Here is a 24,906-nt window from a genome sequence, read left to right on the forward strand (position 1 = left end):
ATGGTGGGATTTGAGGAGTTGTTTGAATGTGTTGAGCGTAATGGTAGAGAACATCAGCTGACCAGGAAAAGCCGTGTTGTTCATAATATTTTATTCATATTTTTCAATGTAAATTAATGTATTTATGTTTCAAATTGTGTTTCCTATTACATTTGCGATATTCCTGTAGCAACAACTCTTTAATATAAGAGGTACAATATTATTTATAATTAGTAAATGTGTAAACATAATATTCAATATTAGGCCTATAGGCATTTTGATTGATAGCTAGTACCAGAGATAATTATTATAGTGAACTATATTATCTATATGCCCTTAAGCATCTGAAACAAGAAGCGCTTTCCGATATTGCTACACTTTGCCTATAAAATATTGTATTTAAAAATCCAAATTAAGCTTTAGACAACCTCTAATCAATAAGCATGATTATCATTATTGATCGTCTTTTCCTTCCTTATTAATACCGCCGTTATATCTGATTCATCATATATAATATCAAATTTCCGGTAAATGTCCACTTTGTTTGTTCTTCTGATTAATATTTCAGTCCTCGTTGTATTACTTTAATTCAACTTATAACAAAGTAATATAAAAAGAAATATATGTATATTATATATTATATAATTAATTTTCAGAATATCACCAGGCCGGGCGTTTAAAAAATTAATGTTTGGCCTCTGTGGTGTTAAGTAGGCCAATACTGTAAAAACAAAATAAGAGAAACAAGAACTGAGACAAGACATGATTGATTACAAAGACATTTATTTATTCAAAATAGGGCCTAAGTATGTAACAAAAATATGAAATAAAGGTGAGTGAATCTCACAAAAGAGAAAAAACTCAACCCTGTGTGTGCATGAGTTAAAGTTGAGATGAGTTAAGAAACTTAAATCTAACTGTCAATGGAATAATTTAACCGATCTGTGAGTATGTTCTTAAAGTCCAAAAGATTTTGTGGTTTTCTTTTTTTCGCTTTATTTGGCACTGTTGTCTGAATTGCAATAAATCTGAAACTTGCAATCGTGTGACCAGCTTAAAAATGTTAGAAAAAGTAAAACATCAAATACAACACAACAGTACAATCGGAACATACTTATTTAAAAATACTTTTAATTAAACTGAACATGGAACATACTATAAATAAAATTTAACGTGATTCAGTCTGATAAAAAAAGTTTAATAATAATCATAAATAAACAACTATGACATAGGCATGTTGTTACTTGGGTTTTGTTTTCGTTGCTATGTTGTATTTACGATCAGGGAAGAGTGACATTTCACAAATATTACAGTATATGAGAAAAATGAAGTTTTTGGTTAATAAATTAATTGTCTAATAGACAATTAATTGATTGTCTTATATTTATTTATTTATTAAACCAATTCTGTATTATTAGGCTATACAGATGCAAACATAGAATTCCAGACAGATAATAATATTCCAACGATAGTACATGGTAAGTACAAATACAATATATATAAGAAATTAAATAAACAAGTATATCTCTATAATTGTCTTTAAACCATTTGCGTCTTTCTAAATGTTAAATAAGCATTTATCAATGGTTTTTTTGTTTGTAAGTAATAACAGAGATATGAAGTAATTAACTGTAAAATGGCCTATTCAAAGTGTAATTTTATTAATGCTCATATTTTCATAGTATGTATAAGTTGATATGAAAAGAGGAAAAAGATAAACTCGGTATTAAGTAATAATACATTTTCAATTCTGGCTCTCGGATTCTAATTATAGTTACAGTAGTAACTCAATAGATAAGGTAAACAAACGAACCTATGATGAACTGTTTAAAAATAACCATTATCAAATCAATAATGTTACAAAAGCTGATTCATAATGATAATGTCTTTAAAGTTTGCGGTATACTACGTATATTAGTTCTTAAAATAACTGTTGAGTTTCTTGACGTTTCGATCAATATGCTTTGATCATACTCAGATTCTCACTCCTGAAGACGATCAAAGCATATTGATCGAAACGTCAAGAAACTCAACAGTTCTTTTTAGAACTAATATACGTAGTGTACCGCAAACTTTATATCAACGATAATGTCTTTACTATCATTCATTAAAATAATACGAAATACGTTTTAACAATTGATTTATATTTCGCATTAATTGAATCCTGATTTAATTAGGCGGTATCAAATAAGATGTAATTATTCACATGATGAATTTTGAAAGGTAGATTTAGGTTTTGAGGTTTTGTCATTGCATTCACCTTGAAATACCAAATTAATGTTTGTATTAACTCAACAGATTGTGTCGGACATATTTATTTAAACAAAAACGATGTTATCAACATTACTTCTCCAAATTACCCTGACAACTACGATAACAACCACAACTGCGAATGGATCGTGGAAAGTCCGCAGAATACAGGAATTCTACTCACGTTTTATGACTTAGAGCTAGAAAGCTATTGTGACTTTTTGATCATAACTTATGTTGATGTCAGTGGTGATACTTTCCTGACAGAATGGAATAGTAACAACTCTATTCTAGTTGCAACACACTTGAATATAACTTTTCAAACTGACTTTTCAGTTGTTAAAAGAGGGTTTGCTCTAGGATTGAAGGTTATTGACTTAGGTATGCTAACATTTTAAGTATTTTACATAATGTTTTTACAGAACGCTTAAGTTTTTTTATGTTAAAATAAAATGCAAGACAATATTTATTTCAAACAAGCTATAAATAATTAATATTTAAAATTACAAATATTTGTGAGATCTTAAGAACAAGCTCGATACTAGAATTATTTAATATTTCATGAATATCATAAATGTAATTGTAGATGCAGCAACAGAATTACAAACAGGGACTACTAACTCAACGATGGTAAATGGTAAGTACAATCATACAGCATTTGCATATTTTATAAATTAATCACATTAGTGTAATGGTTTTCATTTCAACTTTCTATACCATTAAGTAAACATTTTAGAAGTTAACAAGCGATTTACCGAAATGTGTCCTTTATATACTGATACGTTTCTATTTGAAGGTAGCTGTGTAGGCAAATGTGGTAGATGGGACAAAAACTGTTATTGCGATAACGCCTGTGAAGAACTTAACGACTGTTGTCCGGACTATTTATTGCTGTGTCAAAGTAGGTTTAAAATTATTTACACAATTTTCTAGTTTTAAATTACCGTTTATATTTAAAATATATTTATTATTTATATATGGGTATATAGGCCTAATGTAATATGTAAATTATTTAATTACATTTTAAACCGCCCGGTGACATAGTGAATATTAATTAATTATTCAATTTGAAACGATGAGAAAATCTTGAAAATAAAAAAAGAAGTCGCTAGACCAAGATTCGAACTTGGAACCATCTGCGTGGAATGCAGACGTGCTAATTGTAACTACATTTGTAATATATTAACGTCCTTTGCTAAAAACTGGATATTATATAGACAACTCATTATTAATTAAGGTATTATATTATGTTAGATTAGATGAATACAAACTATGAAACCAACTTACATTATGTTTAATCGATCGTCTTATTAAATATAAGTAAATTGTTTAAATAATTGGTTATCCGCACTTGGTGGAGAGGGCACACTAACATTTTTTTAATGGCATAATCGTTTTTCTGTGCGCAATATTCTAACGTATGACGTGCACGTGGCGCTTGCGCTGCGGATAACCTAAATCGTCCATAGTGACGAGTTCAAATCTAGTTACTATTCTAATTTTCTAATGGAATTATAAACATACCATAATAATCGACTACGATAGGTGGTAAGTCAACTTAAAGTCACATCCATGTTTTTAAATACTGAAACCTTTTGAAGTATAATAGGTTGGTTTAATGTTATTCTTAATCAAATCATGAAGATTAGTAGTTGTTTTTTCCTGTAGATTATTTTGCTTATTAAATTTGTTGTTTATCACCTTTTTTTACTTTAGATATTTCTTTGGGCACAGAAATAGTTACTGAATGGGTTACCATAACCGGTAAGTTTAATTGTCTTTAAAGATGTATTGTCCCCCAAAAACATGAAAAATGAAAATTAATTAAATCAGACTTTGAATAGGTTATTTTGTAGTTTTAATAAAGTCAATCACGTCCAATGGAAAAAAAACGAAAAAAAATAATGTTTTCAGTTATAAAATGACAAAATAAATGGTTAAATTCAACCAAAAATCCATTGGCTGGCAGCCAATTTGACCATTTTTTGCTTTAAATCACATTTTTTTCAGGTAAATACATTTTTTTTCGATCCAATTTTTGGTCAAAGTGGATAACTATTGTGTTACATTAATCCGGAATATTAAAAAAAAAAATTGTTAAGAATTATTTTTTCAGGGGGACAATACATCTTTAACGTCATATCAAAATAATAGTATTTATGCATATATCAACAAACTTTTGAAGATTAGGCCTATGTTTAAGAGTATTGTTACATTTTGTATTGTCTCTTGTAAAATTGATATGATTTTTGCTACGGTAGACTTACAGTAAAATAAGCTTTCATCACTCACATGAATATTATACATTTAATTGTAGATGCAACTTCAGACTTTCAAAGAGAGAGGAGTAACTCAACGGTAGTACATGGTAGGTACAATACACACAGCATGACATTTTAAACATTTCTTTAAAAATGTATTATAATTAATAAAGTATCTATATATTAGTGCTAATAAATTGGTCGCTGAATGGTACGTGCTGGCATTTGGCACACTAATGTTTCTTGATGAGCCGCACAGGATACGCTATATGACTTTCCTGAATTTTAAGAATAAACACTAAAAATTGCAAAAAAATAACAGAGGCCATGTTTCGCGAGTTTTTACGTTACGTATCAACTACGCAACCTCGTCTGCTGTGTACCGAAATGGCCGGATTTACAAATACCGTGCCTTCAAATTAAAACAGTGTTTAGTCTCGACAGCCGACCAACCGTATCGACTGATCGCATCGTTGGAATTACACGTATCTCTCTATATATGTCTAAACGTAAATTATAGTATTACTTCTTAAAATTGTGAACATCAATAAGTATTTCTAAAAAATAGAAACGTAAATGATTCTCTAAATCAAGGTATTAACGATTAGTTTATTTCTAACATAAGTTTTACTCGATTCAACAGATTGTTTTGAAAACATTTATTTAACCACAAGCGAGGTTGTAAACATAACTTCTCCAAATTATCCTTTGAACCACGATGACAACCACAACTGCAAATGGATTGTGTATAGTCCGGAAAATACAGGAATTCTACTCACGTTTTATGACATAGACCTAGAGAGATGCTGTGACTTTTTGACGATCACTTATGTTGACGTCATCGATAACATCGAAGAGACGGAAATTTTCACTGGAAGAAGTATTAACACAACTATTCTAGCTAAAGAAAACGTAAACATAAGATTTTATACAGATTATTCAATTGTGAATAGAGGGTTTGCTCTAGGACTTGAAGTCATTGAACTATTAGGTTAGTATTCTATACTTTTTTGTTAAGTTATTGTTTTTTTGTAGACGAAAATAAGGAAATAATCAAAAAGAGTATATTATTAAAAGCCAGATATAATGGTAATACTATGCTTTAAATAAGTTAAAGAAGAAAGTAAACTTATTGTGATTACATTACTAGAAATGCGATTATTTAGGAATATACTCTAATAATTTAATAAATCGGCTTCATTTCACAGCATATAAATGCACCAAATTAGATACTAGAATTATTTATTATTTCATGAATATCATAAATGTAATTGTAGATGCAACAACAGAATTACAAACAGGGACTACTAACTCAACGATGGTAAATGGTAAGTACAATCATACAGCATTTGCATATTTTATAAATTAATCACATTAGTGTAATGGTTTTCATTTCGTTACCAAACGTATGTATCAACTTTCTATACCATTAAGTAAACATTTTAGAAGTTAACAAGCGATTTACCGAAATGTGTACTTTATATATTGATACGTTTCTATTTGAAGGGAGCTGTTTAGGCAAATGTGGTAGATGGGACAAAAACTGTTATTGTGATAACGTCTGTGAAGAACTCAACGACTGTTGTCCGGACTATTTAATGCTGTGTCAAAGTAGGTTTAAAATTATTTAAACAATTTTCTAGTTTTAAATTACCGTTTATATCTAAAATATATTTATTATTTATATATGGGTATATAGGCCTAATGTAATATGTAAATTATTTAATTAAATTTTAAACCGCCTGGTGACATAGTGAATATTAATTAATTATTCAATTTGAAACGATGAGAAAATCTTGAAAATAAAAAAAGAAGTCGCCAGACCAAGATTCGAACTTGGAACCATCTGCTTAGAATGCAGACGTGCTAATTGTAACTACATTTGTAATATATTAACGTCCTTTGCTAAAAACTGGGTATTATATAGACAACTCATTATTAATTAAGGTATTATATTATGTTAGATTAGATGAATACAAACTATGAAATCAACTTACATTTGTTTAATCGATCGTCTTATTAAATATAAGTAAATTGTTTAAATAATTGGTTATCCGCACTTGGTGGAGAGAGCACACTAACATTTTTTTAATGGCATAATCGTTTTTCTGTGCGCAATATTCTAACGTATGACGTGCACGTGGCGCTTGCGCTGCGGATAACCTAAATCGTCCATAGTGATGAGTTCAAATCTAGTTACTATTCTAATTTTCTAATGGAATTATAAACATACCATAATAATCGACTACGATAGGTGGTAAGTCAGCTTAAAGTCACATCCATGTTTTTAAATACTGAAACCTTTTGAAGTATAATAGGTTGGTTTAATGTTATTCTTAATCTAACCATGAAGATTAGTAGTTGTTTTTTCCTGTAGATTATCTTGCGTCTTACATTTGTTGTTTATCACCTTTTTTTACTTTAGATATTTCTTTGGGCACAGAAATAGTTACTGAATGGGTTACCATAACCGGTAAGTTTAATTGTCTTTAACGTCATATCAAAATGATAGTATTTATGCATATATCAACACACTTTTGAAGATTAGGCCTATGTTTAAGAATATTGTTACATTTTGTATTGTCTCTTGTAAAATTGATATGATTTTTGCTACGGTAGACTTACAGTAAAATAAGCTTTCATTACTCACATGAATATCATACATTTAATTGTAGATGCAACTTCAGACTTTCAAGGAGAGAGGAGTAACTCAACGGTGGTAAATGGTAGGTACAATACACACAGCATGACATTTTAAACATTTCTTTAAAAATGTATTATATTTAATAAAGTATCTATATATTAATGCTAATAAATTGGTCGCTGAATGGTACGTGCTGACATTTGGCACACTAATGTTTCTTGAGTCGCACAGGATAGGCTATATGACTTTCCTGAATTTTAAGAATAAACACTAAAAATTGCAAAAAAATAACAGAGGCCATGTTTCGCGAGTTTTTACGTTACGTATCAACTACGCAACCTCGTCTGCTGTGTACCGAAATGGCCGGATTTACAAATACCGTGCCTCCAAATTAAAACAGTGTTTAGTCTCGACAGCCGACCAACCGTATCGACTGATCGCATCGTTGGAATTACACGTATCTCTCTATATATTTCTAAACGTAAATTATAGTATTACTTCTTAAAATTGTGAACATCAATAAGTATTTCTAAAAAATAGAAACGTAAATGATTCTCTAAATCAAGGTATTAACGATTAGTTTATTTCTAACATAAGTTTTACTCGATTCAACAGATTGTTTTGAAAACATTTATTTAACCACAAGCGAGGTTGTAAACATAACTTCTCCAAATTATCCTTTGAATCACGGTGATAACCACAACTGCGAATGGATTGTGGACAGTCCACAGAATACAGGAATTCTCCTCACGTTTTATGACATAGACCTAGAGAGATGCTGTGACTTTTTGACAATCACGTATGTTGATGTAATCGATAACATCGAAGTGACGGAAATGTTCACTGGAAGAAGTATTAACACAACTATTCGAGCTAAAGAAAACGTGAACATAAGATTTCATACAGATTATTCAATTGTGAATAGAGGGTTTTCTCTAGGACTTGAAGTCATTGAACTATTAGGTTAGTATTCTAAACTTTTTTTGCACAGTTTTATTTATGTTAAAATAAAATTAAAGACAATATTTATTTCAAACAAGCTATAAATAATGAATATTTAAAATTACACATATTTGTGAGATCTTAAATGAGGAACAAGCTCGATACTAGAATTATTTAATTCCATGAATATCATAAATTTAATTGTAGATGCAACAGTAGAATTACAATTAGGGACTACTAACTCAACGATGGTAAATGGTAAGTACAATCATACAGCATTTGCATATTTCATAAATTAATCACATTAGTGTAATGGTTTTCACCATGTGTTAAAATCATTACCAAACGTATATATCAACTTTCTATACCATTAAGTAAACATTCTAGAAGTTAACAAGCGATTTACCGAAATGTGTCTTTTATATATTGATACGTTTCTATTTGAAGGTAGCTGTGTAGGCAAATGTGGTAGGTGGGACAAAAACTGTTATTGCGATAACGCCTGTGAAGAACTTACCGACTGTTGTCCGGACTATTTAATGCTGTGTCAAAGTAAGATTGAAAATTGTTTAAACATTTTTCTAGTTTTAAATTACTTGTAATTGCACGGTACCGTACCGTCTAAAATATATTTATTATTTATATATCGGTATATAATGTAATATATATATATTGTTTTATTAAATTTTAAATCGCCCGGTGACATAGTGAATATTAATTAATTATTCAATTTGAAACGATGAGAAAATCTTTGAGAACCTTAATAATATATCGACTACGATAGGTGGTAAGTCACATTCATGTTTTTTAAATACTGAAACCTTTTGAAGTACAGTATAATAGGTTGGTTTAATGCAGCCTGTTCTTAATCTAATCATGAAGATTAGTAGTTGTTTTTTCCTGTAGATTATCTTGCCTCTTACATTTGTTGTTTATCACCTTCTTTTACTTTAGATATTTCTTTGGGCACAGAAATAGTTACTGAATGGGTTACCATAACCGGTAAGTTTAATTGTCTTTAACGTCATATCAAAATGCTAATATTTAAGTATATCCACAAACTTTTGAAGATTAGGCCTGTGTTTAGGAATATTGTTACATTTTGTATTCTCTCTTGTAAGATTGATATGATTTTAGCTACGGTAGACCTACAGTAAAAATAAGCTTTCATCACTCACATGAATATCACACATTTAATTGTAGATGCGACAGCAGACGTTCAAAGAGAGAGTAGTAACTCAACGATGGTAAATGGTAGGTACAATACACACAGCATGACATTTTAAACATTTCTTTAACAAGGCCAACAGCCATTAAGTCGCGTGCTACAATGCATAGTGATACTGGACCGACAGACAGACAGACCGACCAACCAACCGACCGACATAGTGAACTATAGAGTCGCGTCCACGCGACTAAAAATGTATTATATTTAATAAAGTATCTATACATTAATGCTAATAAATTGGTCGCTGAATGGTACGTGCTGACATTTGGCACACTAATGTTTCTTGATGGGCCGCACAGGATAGGCTATATCACTTTCCTGAATTTTAAGGATAAACACTAAAAATTGCAAAAAAATAACAGAGACCATGTTTCGCGAGTTTTTACGTTACGTATCAACTACGCAACCTCGTCTGCTGTGTACCGAAATGGCCGGATTTACAATACCGTGCCTTCAAATTAAAACAGTGTTTAGTCTCGACAGCCGACCAACCGTATCGACTGATCGCATCGTTGGAATTACACGTATCTCTCTATATATAATTTGTAAGATTATTGAGAAATTGCTTTGCTATCGCTTAAGGGAATATCTAGAATATAATAATATCCTTTCAGAAAATCAGTTTGGGTTTAGACAAATGTATAGTACTGAACTTTTACTTTCAAAGGTTTTTCATTCATGGGCACAGAGCTTAGAACTTAAAGGTTGTAAAAATATTGATATTATTTTTCTTGATTTTTCGTCTGCATTTGATAAGGTGTCTCATAAAAGATTAATTAAGAAACTTAATAACTGTGGCATTGGTGGAAACACTAATGCATGGATTACAGATTTTCTTACAAATAGACGCCAAAGGGTTATTTACAGAGGAGAAAAGTCAGAGTGGGTAAATGTTACTTCAGGGGTACCACAAGGGTCAGTTTTGGGCCCTCTTTTATTTTTGATTTATGTAAGTGATATTGTAAATAATATTTCTTCTTCACTTTTTCAATTTGCTGATGATCACACATTATCACGTCCTATTTATAACAATAATGATTGTAAATTGCTTCAAAAGGATTTAGATTTAATTGCTAAATGGGCAAATGTAAACAAACTTCCCTTAAATCCGGTCAAATGCGCCGTAATGCATGTTACAAGATGTAAAGAGATAGTTAACTGGGATTATACCATAGAATCAGACAATATTCCTAAAGTTACAGAATTCAAATTTCTAGGTGTTTATGTAAATAGTTCGTTGTCTTGTCATACACAAGTTAATTATATATGTTGTAAAGCAAGCAGATTGCTTGGTTTCATTTCAAAATGTAGTAAAAATATGTCCTGGTTAGCTATGTTGAACTTATACAAAGCTCTATTACTTCCAGTGGTTACCTACTGTTGTTCAATGTGGGCACCATTTGAGAAATCATATATTAATAGAATAGAAAGTATACAAAGGAAAGCAACAAGGATAATAATGTTTAGAAAGGAAGGTTCCTGGGACACATCTTATTTTCATAGGTTGAAAGTGCTTGAATTATTATCTATTGATGACTTGTTTAAATTACATAGACTTTCATTAGGATTTAAGGTGTTGAAAGGTTACTGTCCCCATTCTTTCAATGAGTATATTAAAACTAGTGAAAGATGTCCGGGTAGGCTTTTACGTTGGAATTCGAAAGGCAATACTTTTCACAATTCTGTATTTGTTTCCTTTCCTAGACTATGGGAGCAAATACCAAATGACATAAAAGATTCACAAACAATTTCAATATTTAAGGCGGCTCTAACAAAACACTATATTTCATGTTATGTATAATTTATTTGTATTTTTCTTGTATATGGTTTTATCTTTAACTGATTGTATTGTATGGAGTGAGTGCAGAATCTGTTTGGGCTTTAGCCTATTCTCATTCCTGGTTATTTTTACATTGATGACCGAATAAATATTATTATTATTATTATTATTATTATTATATTTCTAAACGTAAATTATAGTATTACTTCTTAAAATTGTGAACATCAATAAGTATTTCCAAAAAATAGAAACGTAAATGATTCTATAAATCAAGATATTAACTATTAGCTTATTTCTAACATAAGTTTTTCTCGATTCAACAGGTTGTTTTGAAAACATTTATTTAACCACAAGCGAGGTTGTAAACATAACTTCTCCAAATTATCCTTTGAATCACGGTGATAACCACAACTGCGAATGGATTGTGGACAGTCCACAGAATACAGGAATTCTCCTCACGTTTTATGACATAGACCTAGAGAGATGCTGTGACTTTTTGACAATCACGTATGTTGATGTAATCGATAACATCGAAGTGACGGAAATGTTCACTGGAAGAAGTATTAACACAACTATTCGAGCTAAAGAAAACGTGAACATAAGATTTCATACAGATTATTCAATTGTGAATAGAGGGTTTGCTCTAGGACTTGAAGTCATTGAACTATTAGGTTAGTATTCTAAACTTTTTTTGCACAGTTTTATTTATGTTAAAATAAAATTAAAGACAATATTTATTTCAAACAAGCTATAAATAATGAATATTTAAAATTACACATATTTGTGAGATCTTAAATGAGGAACAAGCTCGATACTAGAATTATTTAATTCCATGAATATCATAAATTTAATTGTAGATGCAACAGTAGAATTACAATTAGGGACTACTAACTCAACGATGGTAAATGGTAAGTACAATCATACAGCATTTGCATATTTCATAAATTAATCACATTAGTGTAATGGTTTTCACCATGTGTTAAAATCATTACCAAACGTATATATCAACTTTCTATACCATTAAGTAAACATTCTAGAAGTTAACAAGCGATTTACCGAAATGTGTCTTTTATATATTGATACGTTTCTATTTGAAGGTAGCTGTGTAGGCAAATGTGGTAGGTGGGACAAAAACTGTTATTGCGATAACGCCTGTGAAGAACTTACCGACTGTTGTCCGGACTATTTAATGCTGTGTCAAAGTAAGATTGAAAATTGTTTAAAAATGTTTCTAGTTTTAAATTACTTGTAATTGCACGGTACCGTACCGTCTAAAATATATTTATTATTTATATATCGGTATATAATGTAATATATATATATTGTTTTATTAAATTTTAAATCGCCCGGTGACATAGTGAATATTAATTAATTATTCAATTTGAAACGATGAGAAAATCTTTGAGAACCTTAATAATATATCGACTACGATAGGTGGTAAGTCACATTCATGTTTTTTAAATACTGAAACCTTTTGAAGTACAGTATAATAGGTTGGTTTAATGCAGCCTGTTCTTAATCTAATCATGAAGATTAGTAGTTGTTTTTTCCTGTAGATTATCTTGCCTCTTACATTTGTTGTTTATCACCTTCTTTTACTTTAGATATTTCTTTGGGCACAGAAATAGTTACTGAATGGGTTACCATAACCGGTAAGTTTAATTGTCTTTAACGTCATATCAAAATGCTAATATTTAAGTATATCCACAAACTTTTGAAGATTAGGCCTGTGTTTAGGAATATTGTTACATTTTGTATTCTCTCTTGTAAGATTGATATGATTTTAGCTACGGTAGACCTACAGTAAAAATAAGCTTTCATCACTCACATGAATATCACACATTTAATTGTAGATGCGACAGCAGACGTTCAAAGAGAGAGTAGTAACTCAACGATGGTAAATGGTAGGTACAATACACACAGCATGACATTTTAAATATTTCTTTTAAAATCTATTATATTTAATAAAGTATTTGTAGGAAGAAGAAGGACGTGAAGTTATTGTTATTATATTAAAAATGGAACGGATTATTTTAGGAATATACTATAACAATTTAATCAGTCAACTGTTAAAAACAGCATAGACATGCACCATCTTTAACGTATAATTTTAAATTTTTAAGTGAAATTTTTATTTTTGATTCCGATCTTCTTTCGAATTGTGAAAATGCTTTATTGTTTTTATTATGTACAACAATTTCTTGTTAATTCTGGAAGATTTGATTGATGTTTCTGTTAGTTTTTTGTTTTAAAATGTTGTATTTGTTATTCTGAGTCGCCTTGAAGCTAAGGTGGTTCCACCTTGTAAGGCGCTTCTGTGTAATATACTGAATAAAAAAAATATAAAAAAACAGTTATAAAAAGCATTTTTATCTAGCCTAAGACTACTACCATCAATTAGCAATATCCAAATACACTTACAGCTATACATTTCGTTTCTTGTGTCTTTCATTTATTGCTTAATCAGTAACAAATCGTGTCTTCTTACCTCACCAGATTGTGTTGAAAACATATATTTAACCAATAATGATGTTATCAACATAACTTCTCCAAATTACCCTGACAACTACGATAACAACCACAACTGCGAATGGATCTTAGAAAGTCCACAAAATACTGGAATTCTACTCATGTTTTATGACATAGACCTAGAGAGATGCTGTGACTTTTTGACAATCACTTATGTTGACGTCATCGATAACATCGAAGTGACGGAAATTTTCACTGGAAGAAGTATTAACACAACTATTCGAGCTAAAGAAAACGTGAACATAAGATTTCATACAGATTTTTCAATTATGAATGGAGGGTTTTCTCTAGGACTTGAAGTCATTGAACTATTAGGTTAGTATTATAAACTTTTTTTGCACAGTGTAATAATTTGAAGTTATTGTTTTTTGTGTAGACCAAAATAAGGGAACAATCAAAGACAGTATATTATTTTTTTAAAAACCAGATATAATGGTAATACTATGCTTTAAATAAGTTAAAAAAGGTACACTTATTGTGATTACATTACTAGAAATGTGATTATTTTAGGAATATACTCTAACAATTTAATTAGTCGACTGTTAAAAAGAGTTTCATTTCACAACATAGAGATGCAACAAAAGTTATAAAAACAGGTGTAACTAGTCTATAATACTACTATTACCATTAATTAGCAATATCCAGATAAACTTACAACTACATATTTTATGTCGTTAAATTGTTGCTTAATCAGTAACAAATCTTGTCTTCTTATCACCAGATTGTGTTGAAAACATTTATCTAAATCGTAATGATTTTATCAACATAACTTCTCCAAATTACCCTGACAACTACGACAACAACCACAAATGTGAATGGATCGTAGAAAGTCCACAAAATACAGGAATTCTACTCACGTTTTATGATATAGAGCTAGAAAACTGTTGTGACCTTTTGATTATAACTTATGTTGATGTCAGTGGTGATACTTTACTGACAGAATGGACTAGTAACAACTCTATTCTGGTTACAACACACTTGAATATAACTTTTCAAACTGACTTGTCAGTTGTTAACAGAGGGTTTGCTCTAGGACTGAAAGTTATTGACATAGGTATGCTAACATTTTAAGTATTTTACATAATGTTTTTACAGAACGCTAGTAGTAAGTTTTATTTATGTTAAAATAAAATTAAAGACAATATTTATTTCAAACAAGCTATACATAATTAATATTTGAGATTACAAATATTTGTGAGATCTTAAGAACAAGCTCGATACTAGAATTATTTATTGTTTCATGAATATCATAAATGTAATTGTAGATGCAACAACAGAATTACAAACAGGGACTACTAACTCAACGATGGTAAATGGTAAGTACAATCATACAGCATTTGCATATTTTATAAATTAATCACATTAGTGTAATGGTTTTCATTTCGTTACCAAACGTATGTATCAACTTTCTATACCATTAAGTAAACATTTTAGAAGTTAACAAGCGATTTACCGAAATGTGTCCTTTATATATTGATACGTTTCTATTTGAAGGTAGCTGTGTAGGCAAATGTGGTAGGTGGGACAAAAACTGTTATTGCGATAACGTCTGTGAAGAACTCAACGACTGTTGTCCGGACTATTTAATGCTGTGTCAAAGTAAGATTGAAAATTGTTTAAACAATTTTCTAGTTTTAAATTACTTGTAATTGCCGGTACCGTACCGTTTATATCTAAAATATATTTATTATTTATATATCGGTATATAATGTAATATGTCAATTATTTTATTAAATTTTAAACCGCCCGGTGACATAGTGAATAATTAATTATTCAATTTGAAACGATGACAAAACTTTCGAGAACCTTAATAATATAGCGACTACGATAGGTGGTGGTAAGTCAACTTTAAGTCACATCCATGTTTTTAATGAAGATTGTTTTTTCCTGTAGATTATCTTGCTTACTAAATTTTTTATCACCTATTTTTACTTTAGATACATCTTTAGGCACAGAAATAGTTACTGAATGGGTTACCATAACCGGTAAGTTTAATTGTCTTTAAGGTCATATCAAAATACTAGTATTTAAGCATAGGTCTATATCCACAAACTTTATGAAGATTAGGCCTATGTTTAAGAATATTTCTACATTTTACTTACTTACAGTAAAATAAGCTTTCATCACTCACATGAATATCACACATTTAATTGTAGATGCGACAGCAGACGTTCAAAGAGAGAGTAGTAACTCAACGATGGTAAATGGTAGGTACAATACACACAGCATGACTTTTTAAACATTTCTTTAAAAATGTATTATATTTAATAAAGTATCTATATATTAATGCTAATAAATTGGTCGCTGAATGGTACGTGCTGACATTTGGCACACTAATGTTTCTTGATGGGCCGCACAGGATAGGCTATATCACTTTCCTGAATTTTAAGAATAAACACTAAAAATTGCAAAAAAATAACAGAGGCCATGTTTCGCGAGTTTTTACGTTACGTATCAACTACGCAACCTCGTCTGCTGTGTACCGAAATGGCCGGATTTACAATACCGTGCCTCCAAATTAAAACAGTGTTTAGTCTCGACAGCCGACCAACCGTATCGACTGATCGCATCGTTGGAATTACACGTATCTCTCTATATATTTCTAAACGTAAATTATAGTATTACTTCTTAAAATTGTGAACATCAATAAGTATTTCTAAAAAATAGAAACGTAAATGATTCTCTAAATCAAGGTATTAACGATTAGTTTATTTCTAACATAAGTTTTACTCGATTCAACAGATTGTTTTGAAAACATTTATTTAACCACAAGCGAGGTTGTAAACATAACTTCTCCAAATTATCCTTTGAACCACGGTGATAACCACAACTGCGAATGGATTGTGGATAGTCCACAGAATACAGGAATTCTACTCACGTTTTATGACATAGACCTAGAGAGATGCTGTGACTTTTTGACAATCACGTATGTTGATGTAATCGATAACATCGAAGTGACGGAAATGTTCACTGGAAGAAGTATTAACACGACGATTCTGGCTAAAGAAAACTTGAATATAAGATTTTATACAGATTTTTCAATTGTGAATAGAGGGTTTGCTCTAGGACTTGAAGTCATTAAACTATTAGGTTAGTACTCTATACTTTTTTTGCACAGTGTAACTATTAAAGTTATTGTTTTTTTGTAGACGAAAATAGGGGAACAATCAAAGAGAATATATTATTGAAAACCAGATATAATGGTAATACTATAATCTAAATAAGTTAAAGAAGAAAGTAAACGTATTGTGATTACATTACTAGGAATGCGACTGATTATACTATAATAATTTAATCAATCGACTGTTAAAAACAGCTTCATTTCACAAAATAGAGATGCACCGAAAAGTTATACAAAAAAACAGGTGTAACTAGCCTAATACTACTACTTATACCAATAATTAGCAATATCCACATAAACTTACAACTATATATTTTTAATTACTGCTTAATCAGTAACAAATCTCGTCTTCTTATCACCAGATTGTGTTGAAAACATTTATCTAAACAGTAATGATGCTATCAACATAACTTCTCCAAATTACCCTGACAACTACGATAACAACCACAACTGCGAATGGATCGTAGAAAGTCCGCCAAATACTGGAATTCTACTCACGTTTTATGATATAGAGCTAGAAATCTGTTGTGACTTTTTGATTATAACTTATGTTGATGTCAGTGGTGATACTTTATTGACAGAATGGAATAGTAACAACTCTATTCTGGTTACAACACACTTGAATGTAACTTTTCAAACTGACTTTTCAGTTGTTAACAGAGGGTTTGCTTTAGGACTGAAGGTTATTGACATAGGTATGTTAACATTTTAAGTATTTTGCATATTGTGTTTACAGAACGTTAGGAATAAGTTTTAATTATGTTAAAATAAATTCAAGCTCGTTTTTTTTTAAATTTCTAAACGTAAATATCCTAAACCGGGACATACAATTATAGTGTTACTTCTTAAAAAGCGTGAACATCAATACATATTTCCAATAAATAGAAACGTAAATGATTCTATAAATCAAGATTTTAACTATTAGCTTATTTCTAACATAAGTTTTCTCGATTCAACAGGTTGTTTTGAAAGCATGTATTTAACCACAAGCGAGGTTGTAAACATAACTTCTCCAAATTATCCTTTGAATTACGGTGACAACCACAACTGCGAATGGATTGTGGATAGTCCGCAAAATACAGCAATTCTCCTCACGTTTTATGACATAGACCTAGAGAGATGCTGTGACTTTTTGACAATTACTTATGTTGATGTCATCGACAACATCGAAGTCACGGAAATGTTCACTGGAAGAAGTATTAACACAACTATTCTAGCTAAAGCAAACTTGAACATAATATTTCATACAGATTTTTCAATTGTGAATAGAGGGTTTGCTCTAGGACTTGAAGTCATTGAACTATTAGGTTAGAATTCTATAATTTTTTCTGACATTTTAATAATTTACAGCTATTTTTTGTACACGAAAAAGAGGGAACAATAAGAGAGGCTATATTATTGAAAAGCCGCTAAAATGCTAATACTATTATCTCAAAAGTAAAAGAAGGACGTGAAGTTATTGTTATTACATTAGAAACGGAATTGATAATTTTAGGAATATACTATAATAATATATAACCAGTCGAGTGCTAAAAGCGGCTTTATTTCACAGCATTGACATGCACCAAACAGTTATAAAAAGCATGTGTATCTACCCTACCAAGACTACTACCATCAATTACCAATATCCAAATACACTTACAACTATATATTTCAGTTACTGCTTAATTAATAACAAATATTCTCTTCTTACCTCATCAGATTGTGTTGAAAACATTTATCTAAACAGTAATGATGCTATCAACATAACTTCTCCAAATTACCCTGACAACTACGACAACAACCACAACTGTGAATGGATCGTAGAAAGTCCGCCAAATACTGGAATTCTACTCACGTTTTATGATATAGAGCTAGAAATCTGTTGTGACTTTTTGATTATAACTTATGTTGATGTCAGTGGTGATACTTTATTGACAGAATGGAATAGTAACAACTCTATTCTGGTTACAACACACTTGAATGTAACTTTTCAAACTGACTTTTCAGTTGTTAACAGAGGGTTTGCTTTAGGACTGAAGGTTATTGACATAGGTATGTTAACATTTTAAGTATTTTGCATAATGTGTTGACAGAACGTTAGGAATAAGTTTTAATTATGTTAAAATAAATTCATGACAATATTTATTTCAAACAAGCTACATATACGGAAATTAATATTTAAAATATTTGTGAGAAAAGAAAGGCAGTTAATGATCTTAAATAAAGAACAAGCTCGTTTTTTTTTTAATTTCTAAACGTAAATATCCTAAACCGGGACATACAATTATAGTGTTACTTCTTAAAAAGCGTGAACATCAATACATATTTCCAATAAATAGAAACGTAAATGATTCTATAAATCAAGATTTTAACTATTAGCTTATTTCTAACATAAGTTTTTCTCGATTCAACAGGTTGTTTTGAAAGCATGTATTTAACCACAAGCGAGGTTGTAAACATAACTTCTCCAAATTATCCTTTGAACCACGGTGACAACCACAACTGCGAGTGGATTGTGGATAGTCCGCAAAATACAGCAATTCTACTCACGTTTTATGACATAGACCTAGAGAGATGCTGTGACTTTTTGACAATTACTTATGTTGATGTCATCGACAACATCGAAGTCACGGAAATTTTCACTGGAAGAAGTATTAACACAACTATTCTAGCTAAAGCAAACTTGAACATAAGATTTCATACAGATTTTTCAATTGTGAATAGAGGGTTTGCTTTAGGACTTGAAGTCATTGAACTATTAGGTTAGAATTCTATAATTTTTCCTGACATTTTAATAATTTACACTATTTTTTGTACACGAAAAAGAGGGAACAATAAGAGAGGCTATATTATTGAAAAGCCGCTAAAATGCTAATACTATTATCTCAAAAGTAAAAGAAGGACGTGAAGTTATTGTTATTACATTAGAAATGGAACGGATTATTTTAGGAATATACTATTATACAGATATTGCCTGCTTAGAGGTGAAATATAAGATTTGACATCCCCGAGGAAATGATATTATGTTCGAGGGAATATATATATCCCGAAGCGGCAGCTGAGGGATATATAATTCCCCGAGAACATAATATCATCCCGAGGGGATGTTAAATCTTATATTTCACCGATATAAAAGGCGATATCTGTTATATTATATAGCCAAGAACAAGTCTGCTGGGTTGGGTGAAGCTAGGCTAGGCCTCCTATTCTATAGTATTTGTATTGTATGTAAACAAGCCTCCTGCCTAGACACCTTACCTTGCGAAGAATAATATACAGATAATTACTAATTAATGATTCCTTGGCAATAAAATATTCACTTAGGCCTAGGTCGTTTAAATTAACAGAAGAATTTCCATCAATAAGCCTATTAATAATAATATTATAATCAGGTAGGCCGAATAAACAATTCATCGTCTTCTCTTCGAGAAGCCGAATCACCGGATGTTCAGCGCGTACTAGTTACTAGGTTACTACCGTGAGTATTGACCAATCACAAACGGTGTTTCATCACATTTAGGGAGGACTAATAACAAATGAGGGCGCTATGTATGCATAGTTTAAATAGTTTAGATGAATAATTTCTTGAAGCAACTTCCGTGGCGCAGCGGCGGAAGCGTTGTCTTGCGATGGAGTGACAATTCCACCCGAGTTCAAATCCAGTAGATGACTTTTGTTTATTTATCGGCGAACGCGAGTGTTGCCACACGAAAATTACACAGTCAATATCATCGAACTCGAGAATGTATATGATTAATGACAGGGGACACGATAATTACGCGAAAATTACTCAGTCAATATCATCGTTCTCGAGGATATATACGATTTACGATCCTCGAAGCGACAGTCATGTGATGCAGTTTCAACCAATCACGTTCACGTATTTACATAGGCTATGTAATATAATAATATATAACCAGTCGAGTGCTAAAAGCGGCTTTATTTCACAGCATAGACATGCACCAAACAGTTACAAAAAGCATGTGTATCTACCCTACCAAGACTACTACCATCAATTACCAATATCCAAATACACTTACAACTATATATTTCAATTATTGCTTAATTAATAACAAATATTGTCTTCTTACTTCATCAGATTGTGTTGAAAACATTTATCTAAACAGTAATGATGTTATCAACATAACTTCTCCAAATTACCCTGACAACTACGATAACAACCACAACTGTGAATGGATCGTAGAAAGTCCGCCAAATACTGGAATTCTACTCACGTTTTATGATATAGAGCTAGAAATCTGTTGTGACTTTTTGATTATAACTTATGTTGATGTCAGTGGTGATACTTTATTGACAGAATGGAATAGTAACAACTCTATTCTGGTTACAACACACTTGAATGTAACTTTTCAAACCGACTTGTCAGTTGTTAACAGAGGGTTTGCTCTAGGACTTAAGGTTATTGACATAGGTATGTTAACATTTTAAGTATTTTGCATAATGTGTTTACAGAACATTAGGAATAACTTTTAATTATGTTAAAATAAATTCAAGACAATATTTATTTCAAACAAGCTACATATACGGAAATTAATATTCAAAATATTTGTGAGAAAAGAAAGGCAGTTAATGATCTTAAATAAAGAACAAGCTGGTTTTTTTTTAATTTCTAAACGTAAATATCCTAAACCGGGACATACAATTATAGTGTTACTTCTTAAAAAGCGTGAACATCAATACATATTTCCAATAAATAGAAACGTAAATGATTCTATAAATCAAGATATTAACTATTAGCTTATTTCTAACATAAGTTTTTCTCGATTCAACAGGTTGTTTTGAAAGCATTTATTTAACCACAAGCGAGGTTGTAAACATAACTTCTCCAAATTATCCTTTGAACCACGGTGATAACCACAACTGCGAATGGATTGTGGATAGTCCGCAAAATACAGCAATTCTACTCACGTTTTATGACATAGACCTAGAGAGATGCTGTGACTTTTTGACAATCACGTATGTTGATGTCATCGATAACATCGAAGTGACGGAAATGTTCACTGGAAGAAGTATTAACACAACTATTCTAGCTAAAGCAAACTTGAATATAAGATTTTATACAGATTTTTCAATTGTGAATAGAGGGTTTGCTCTAGGACTTGAAGTCATTAAAATATTAGGTTAGTACTCTATACTTTTTTTGCACAGTGTAACTATTAAAGTTATTGTTTTTTTGTAGACGAAAATAGGGGAACAATCAAAAAGAATATATTATTGAAAACCAGATATAATGGTAATACTATAATCTAAATAAGTTAAAGAAGAAAGTAAACGTATTGTGATTACATTACTAGAAATGCGACTGATTATACTATAATAATTTAATCAATCGACTGTTAAAAACAGCTTCATTTCACAAAATTGAGATGCACCGAAAAGTTATACAAAAAAACAGGTGTAACTAGCCTAATACTACTACTTATACCAATAATTAGCAATATCCACATAAACTTACAACTATATATTTTTAATTATTGCTTAATCAGTAACAAATCTCGTCTTCTTATCACCAGATTGTGTTGAAAACATTTATCTAAACAGTAATGATGCTATCAACATTACTTCTCCAAATTACCCTGACAACTACGATAACAACCACAACTGCGAATGGATCGTAGAAAGTCCGCCAAATACTGGAATTCTACTCACGTTTTATGATATAGAGCTAGAAAGCTGTTGTGACTTTTTGATTATAACTTATGTTGATGTCAGTGGTGATACTTTATTGACAGAATGGAATAGTAGCAACTCTATTCTGGTTACAACACACTTGAATGTAACTTTTCAAACTGACTTTTCAGTTGTTAACAGAGGGTTTGCTTTAGGACTGAAGGTTATTGACATAGGTATGTTAACATTTTAAATATTTTGCACAATGTGTTTCCAGAACGTTAGGAATAAGTTTTAATTATGTTAAAATAAATTCAAGACAATATTTATTTCAAACAAGCTACATATACGGAAATTAATATTTAAAATATTTATGAGAAAAGAAAGGCAGTTAATGATCTTAAATAAAGAACAAGCTCGTTTTTTTTTAATTTCTAATGGTAAATATCCTAAACCGGGACATACAATTATAGTGTTACTTTTTAAAAAGCGTGAACATCAATACATATTTCCAATAAATAAAAAAGGTAAATGATTCTATAAATCAAGATATTAACTATTAGCTTACTTCTAACATAAGTTTTTCTCGATTCAACAGGTTGTTTTGAAAGCATTTATTTAACCACAAGCGAGGTTGTAAACATAACTTCTCCAAATTATCCTTTGAACCACGGTGATAACCACAACTGCGAATGGATTGTGGATAGTCCTCAGAATACAGGAATTCTAATCACGTTTTATGACATAGACCTAGAGAGATGCTGTGACTTTTTGACAATTACTTATGTTGATGTCATCGACAACATCGAAGTCACGGAAATGTTCACTGGAAGAAGTATTAACACAACTATTCTAGCTAAAGCAAACTTGAACATAAGATTTCATACAGATTTTTCAATTGTGAATAGAGGGTTTGCTTTAGGACTTGAAGTTATTGAACTATTAGGTTAGAATTCTATAATTTTTTCTGACATTTTAATAATTTACAGCTATTTTTTGTACAGGAAAAAGAGGGAACAATAAGAGAGGCAATATTATTGAAAAGCCGCTAAAATGCTAATACTATTATCTCAAAAGTAAAAGAAGGACGTGAAGTTATTGTTATTACATTAGAAATGGAACGGATTATTTTAGGAATATACTATAATAATATATAACCAGTCGAGTGCTAAAAGCGGCTTTATTTCACAGCATAGACATGCACCAAACAGTTATAAAAAGCATGTGTATCTACCCTACCAAGACTACTACCATCAATTACCAATATCCAAATACACTTACAACTATATATTTCAATTATTGCTTAATTAATAACAAATATTGTCTTCTTACCTTATCAGATTGTGTTGAAAACATTTATCTAAACAGTAATGATGTTATCAACATAACTTCTCCAAATTACCCTAACAACTACGATAACAACCACAACTGCGAATGGATCGTAGAAAGTCCGCCAAATACTGGAATTCTACTCACGTTTTATGATATAGAGCTAGAAAGCTGTTGTGACTTTTTGATTATAACTTATGTTGATGTCAGTGGTGATACTTTTTTGACAGAATGGAATAGTAACAACTCTGTTCTGGTTACAACACACTTGAATGTAACATTTCAAACTGACTTGTCAGTTGTTAACAGAGGGTTTGCTCTAGGACTTAAGGTTATTGACATAGGTATGTTAACATTTTAAGTATTTTGCATAATGTGTTTACAGAACGTTAGGAATAAGTTTTAATTATGTTAAAATAAATTCAAGACAATATTTATTTCTAACAAGCTACATATACGGACATTAATATTCAAAATATTTGTGAGAAAAGAAAGGCAGTTAATGATCTTAAATAAAGAACAAGCTCGTTTTTTTTTATTTCTAAACGTAAATATCCTAAACCGGGACATACAATTATAGTGTTACTTCTTAAAAAGCGTGAACATCAATACATATTTCCAATAGATAGAAACGTAAATGATTCTAAAAATCAAGATATTAACTATCAGCTTATTTCTAACATAAGTTTTTCTCGATTCAACAGGTTGTTTTGAAAGCATTTATTTAACCACAAGCGAGGTTGTAAACATAACTTCTCCAAATTATCCTTTGAACCACGGTGATAACCACAACTGCGAATGGATTGTGGATAGTCCACAGAATACAGGAATTCTACTCACGTTTTATGACATAGACCTAGAGAGATGCTGTGACTTTTTGACAATCACCTATGTTGATGTAATCGATAACATCGAAGTGACGGAAATGTTCACTGGAAGAAGTATTAACACAACTATTCTAGCTAAAGCAAACTTGAACATAAGATTTTATACAGATTTTTCAATTGTGAATAGAGGGTTTGCTCTAGGACTTGAAGTCATTGAACTATTAGGTTAGAATTCTATAATTTTTTTGCACAGTGTAACAATTAAAGTTTTGTAGACGAAAATAGGGGAACAATCAAAGAGAATATATTATTGAAAACCAGATATAATGGTAATACTATAATCTAAATTAGTTAAAGAAGAAAGTAAACGTATTGTGATTACATTACTAGAAATGCGACTGAT

General features: G+C 30.6%; 2 protein-coding genes across 2 annotated transcripts; both read left to right on the plus strand.

The window, feature by feature from the left end:
* Positions 1–24,037, plus strand: LOC144841255 (cubilin-like). The gene is made up of 31 exons (XM_078697518.1): positions 1–43; positions 1,398–1,457; positions 2,278–2,610; positions 2,816–2,866; positions 3,026–3,130; positions 3,946–3,993; positions 4,547–4,597; positions 5,134–5,481; positions 5,768–5,818; positions 5,997–6,101; positions 6,916–6,963; positions 8,284–8,334; positions 8,524–8,628; positions 9,031–9,078; positions 11,942–11,992; positions 12,182–12,286; positions 12,689–12,736; positions 14,879–14,929; positions 15,108–15,212; positions 15,551–15,598; positions 15,770–15,820; positions 16,356–16,703; positions 17,097–17,429; positions 17,694–18,041; positions 18,436–18,768; positions 19,131–19,478; positions 20,816–21,148; positions 21,510–21,857; positions 22,251–22,583; positions 22,946–23,293; positions 23,688–24,037. Exons 1-31 carry the CDS (start codon positions 1–3, stop codon positions 24,035–24,037), a joined length of 5,328 nt encoding a protein of 1,775 aa, XP_078553644.1.
* LOC144841256 (CUB domain-containing protein 2-like) lies at positions 12,913–14,684 on the plus strand. Its single transcript, XM_078697519.1, has 3 exons — positions 12,913–12,981; positions 13,508–13,928; positions 14,335–14,684. Exons 1-3 carry the CDS (start codon positions 12,913–12,915, stop codon positions 14,682–14,684), a joined length of 840 nt encoding a protein of 279 aa, XP_078553645.1.
* Positions 24,038–24,906: the final 869 nt, after the last annotated feature.

Source organism: Antedon bifida, chromosome 4 (genome assembly GCF_963402885.1).
Source record: "Antedon bifida chromosome 4, ecAntBifi1.1, whole genome shotgun sequence".
Taxonomy (NCBI): domain Eukaryota; kingdom Metazoa; phylum Echinodermata; class Crinoidea; order Comatulida; family Antedonidae; genus Antedon; species Antedon bifida.

Bases quoted from the DNA above. Each gene is read 5' to 3' on its own strand.
- LOC144841255 (XM_078697518.1), top strand. From the start codon at position 1: ATGGTGGGATTTGAGGAGTTGTTTGAATGTGTTGAGCGTAATG. The intron at 5,819-5,996 runs GTAAGTACAATC...TTCTATTTGAAG, and splicing joins TAACTCAACGATGGTAAATG to GGAGCTGTTTAGGCAAATGT. The intron at 11,993-12,181 runs GTAAGTACAATC...TTCTATTTGAAG, and splicing joins TAACTCAACGATGGTAAATG to GTAGCTGTGTAGGCAAATGT.
- LOC144841256 (XM_078697519.1), top strand. From the start codon at position 12,913: ATGAATATCACACATTTAATTGTAGATGCGACAGCAGACGTTCAAAGA. The intron at 12,982-13,507 runs GTAAATGGTAGG...ATACACTTACAG, and splicing joins AGAGTAGTAACTCAACGATG to CTATACATTTCGTTTCTTGT. The intron at 13,929-14,334 runs GTTAGTATTATA...TCTTATCACCAG, and splicing joins TGAAGTCATTGAACTATTAG to ATTGTGTTGAAAACATTTAT.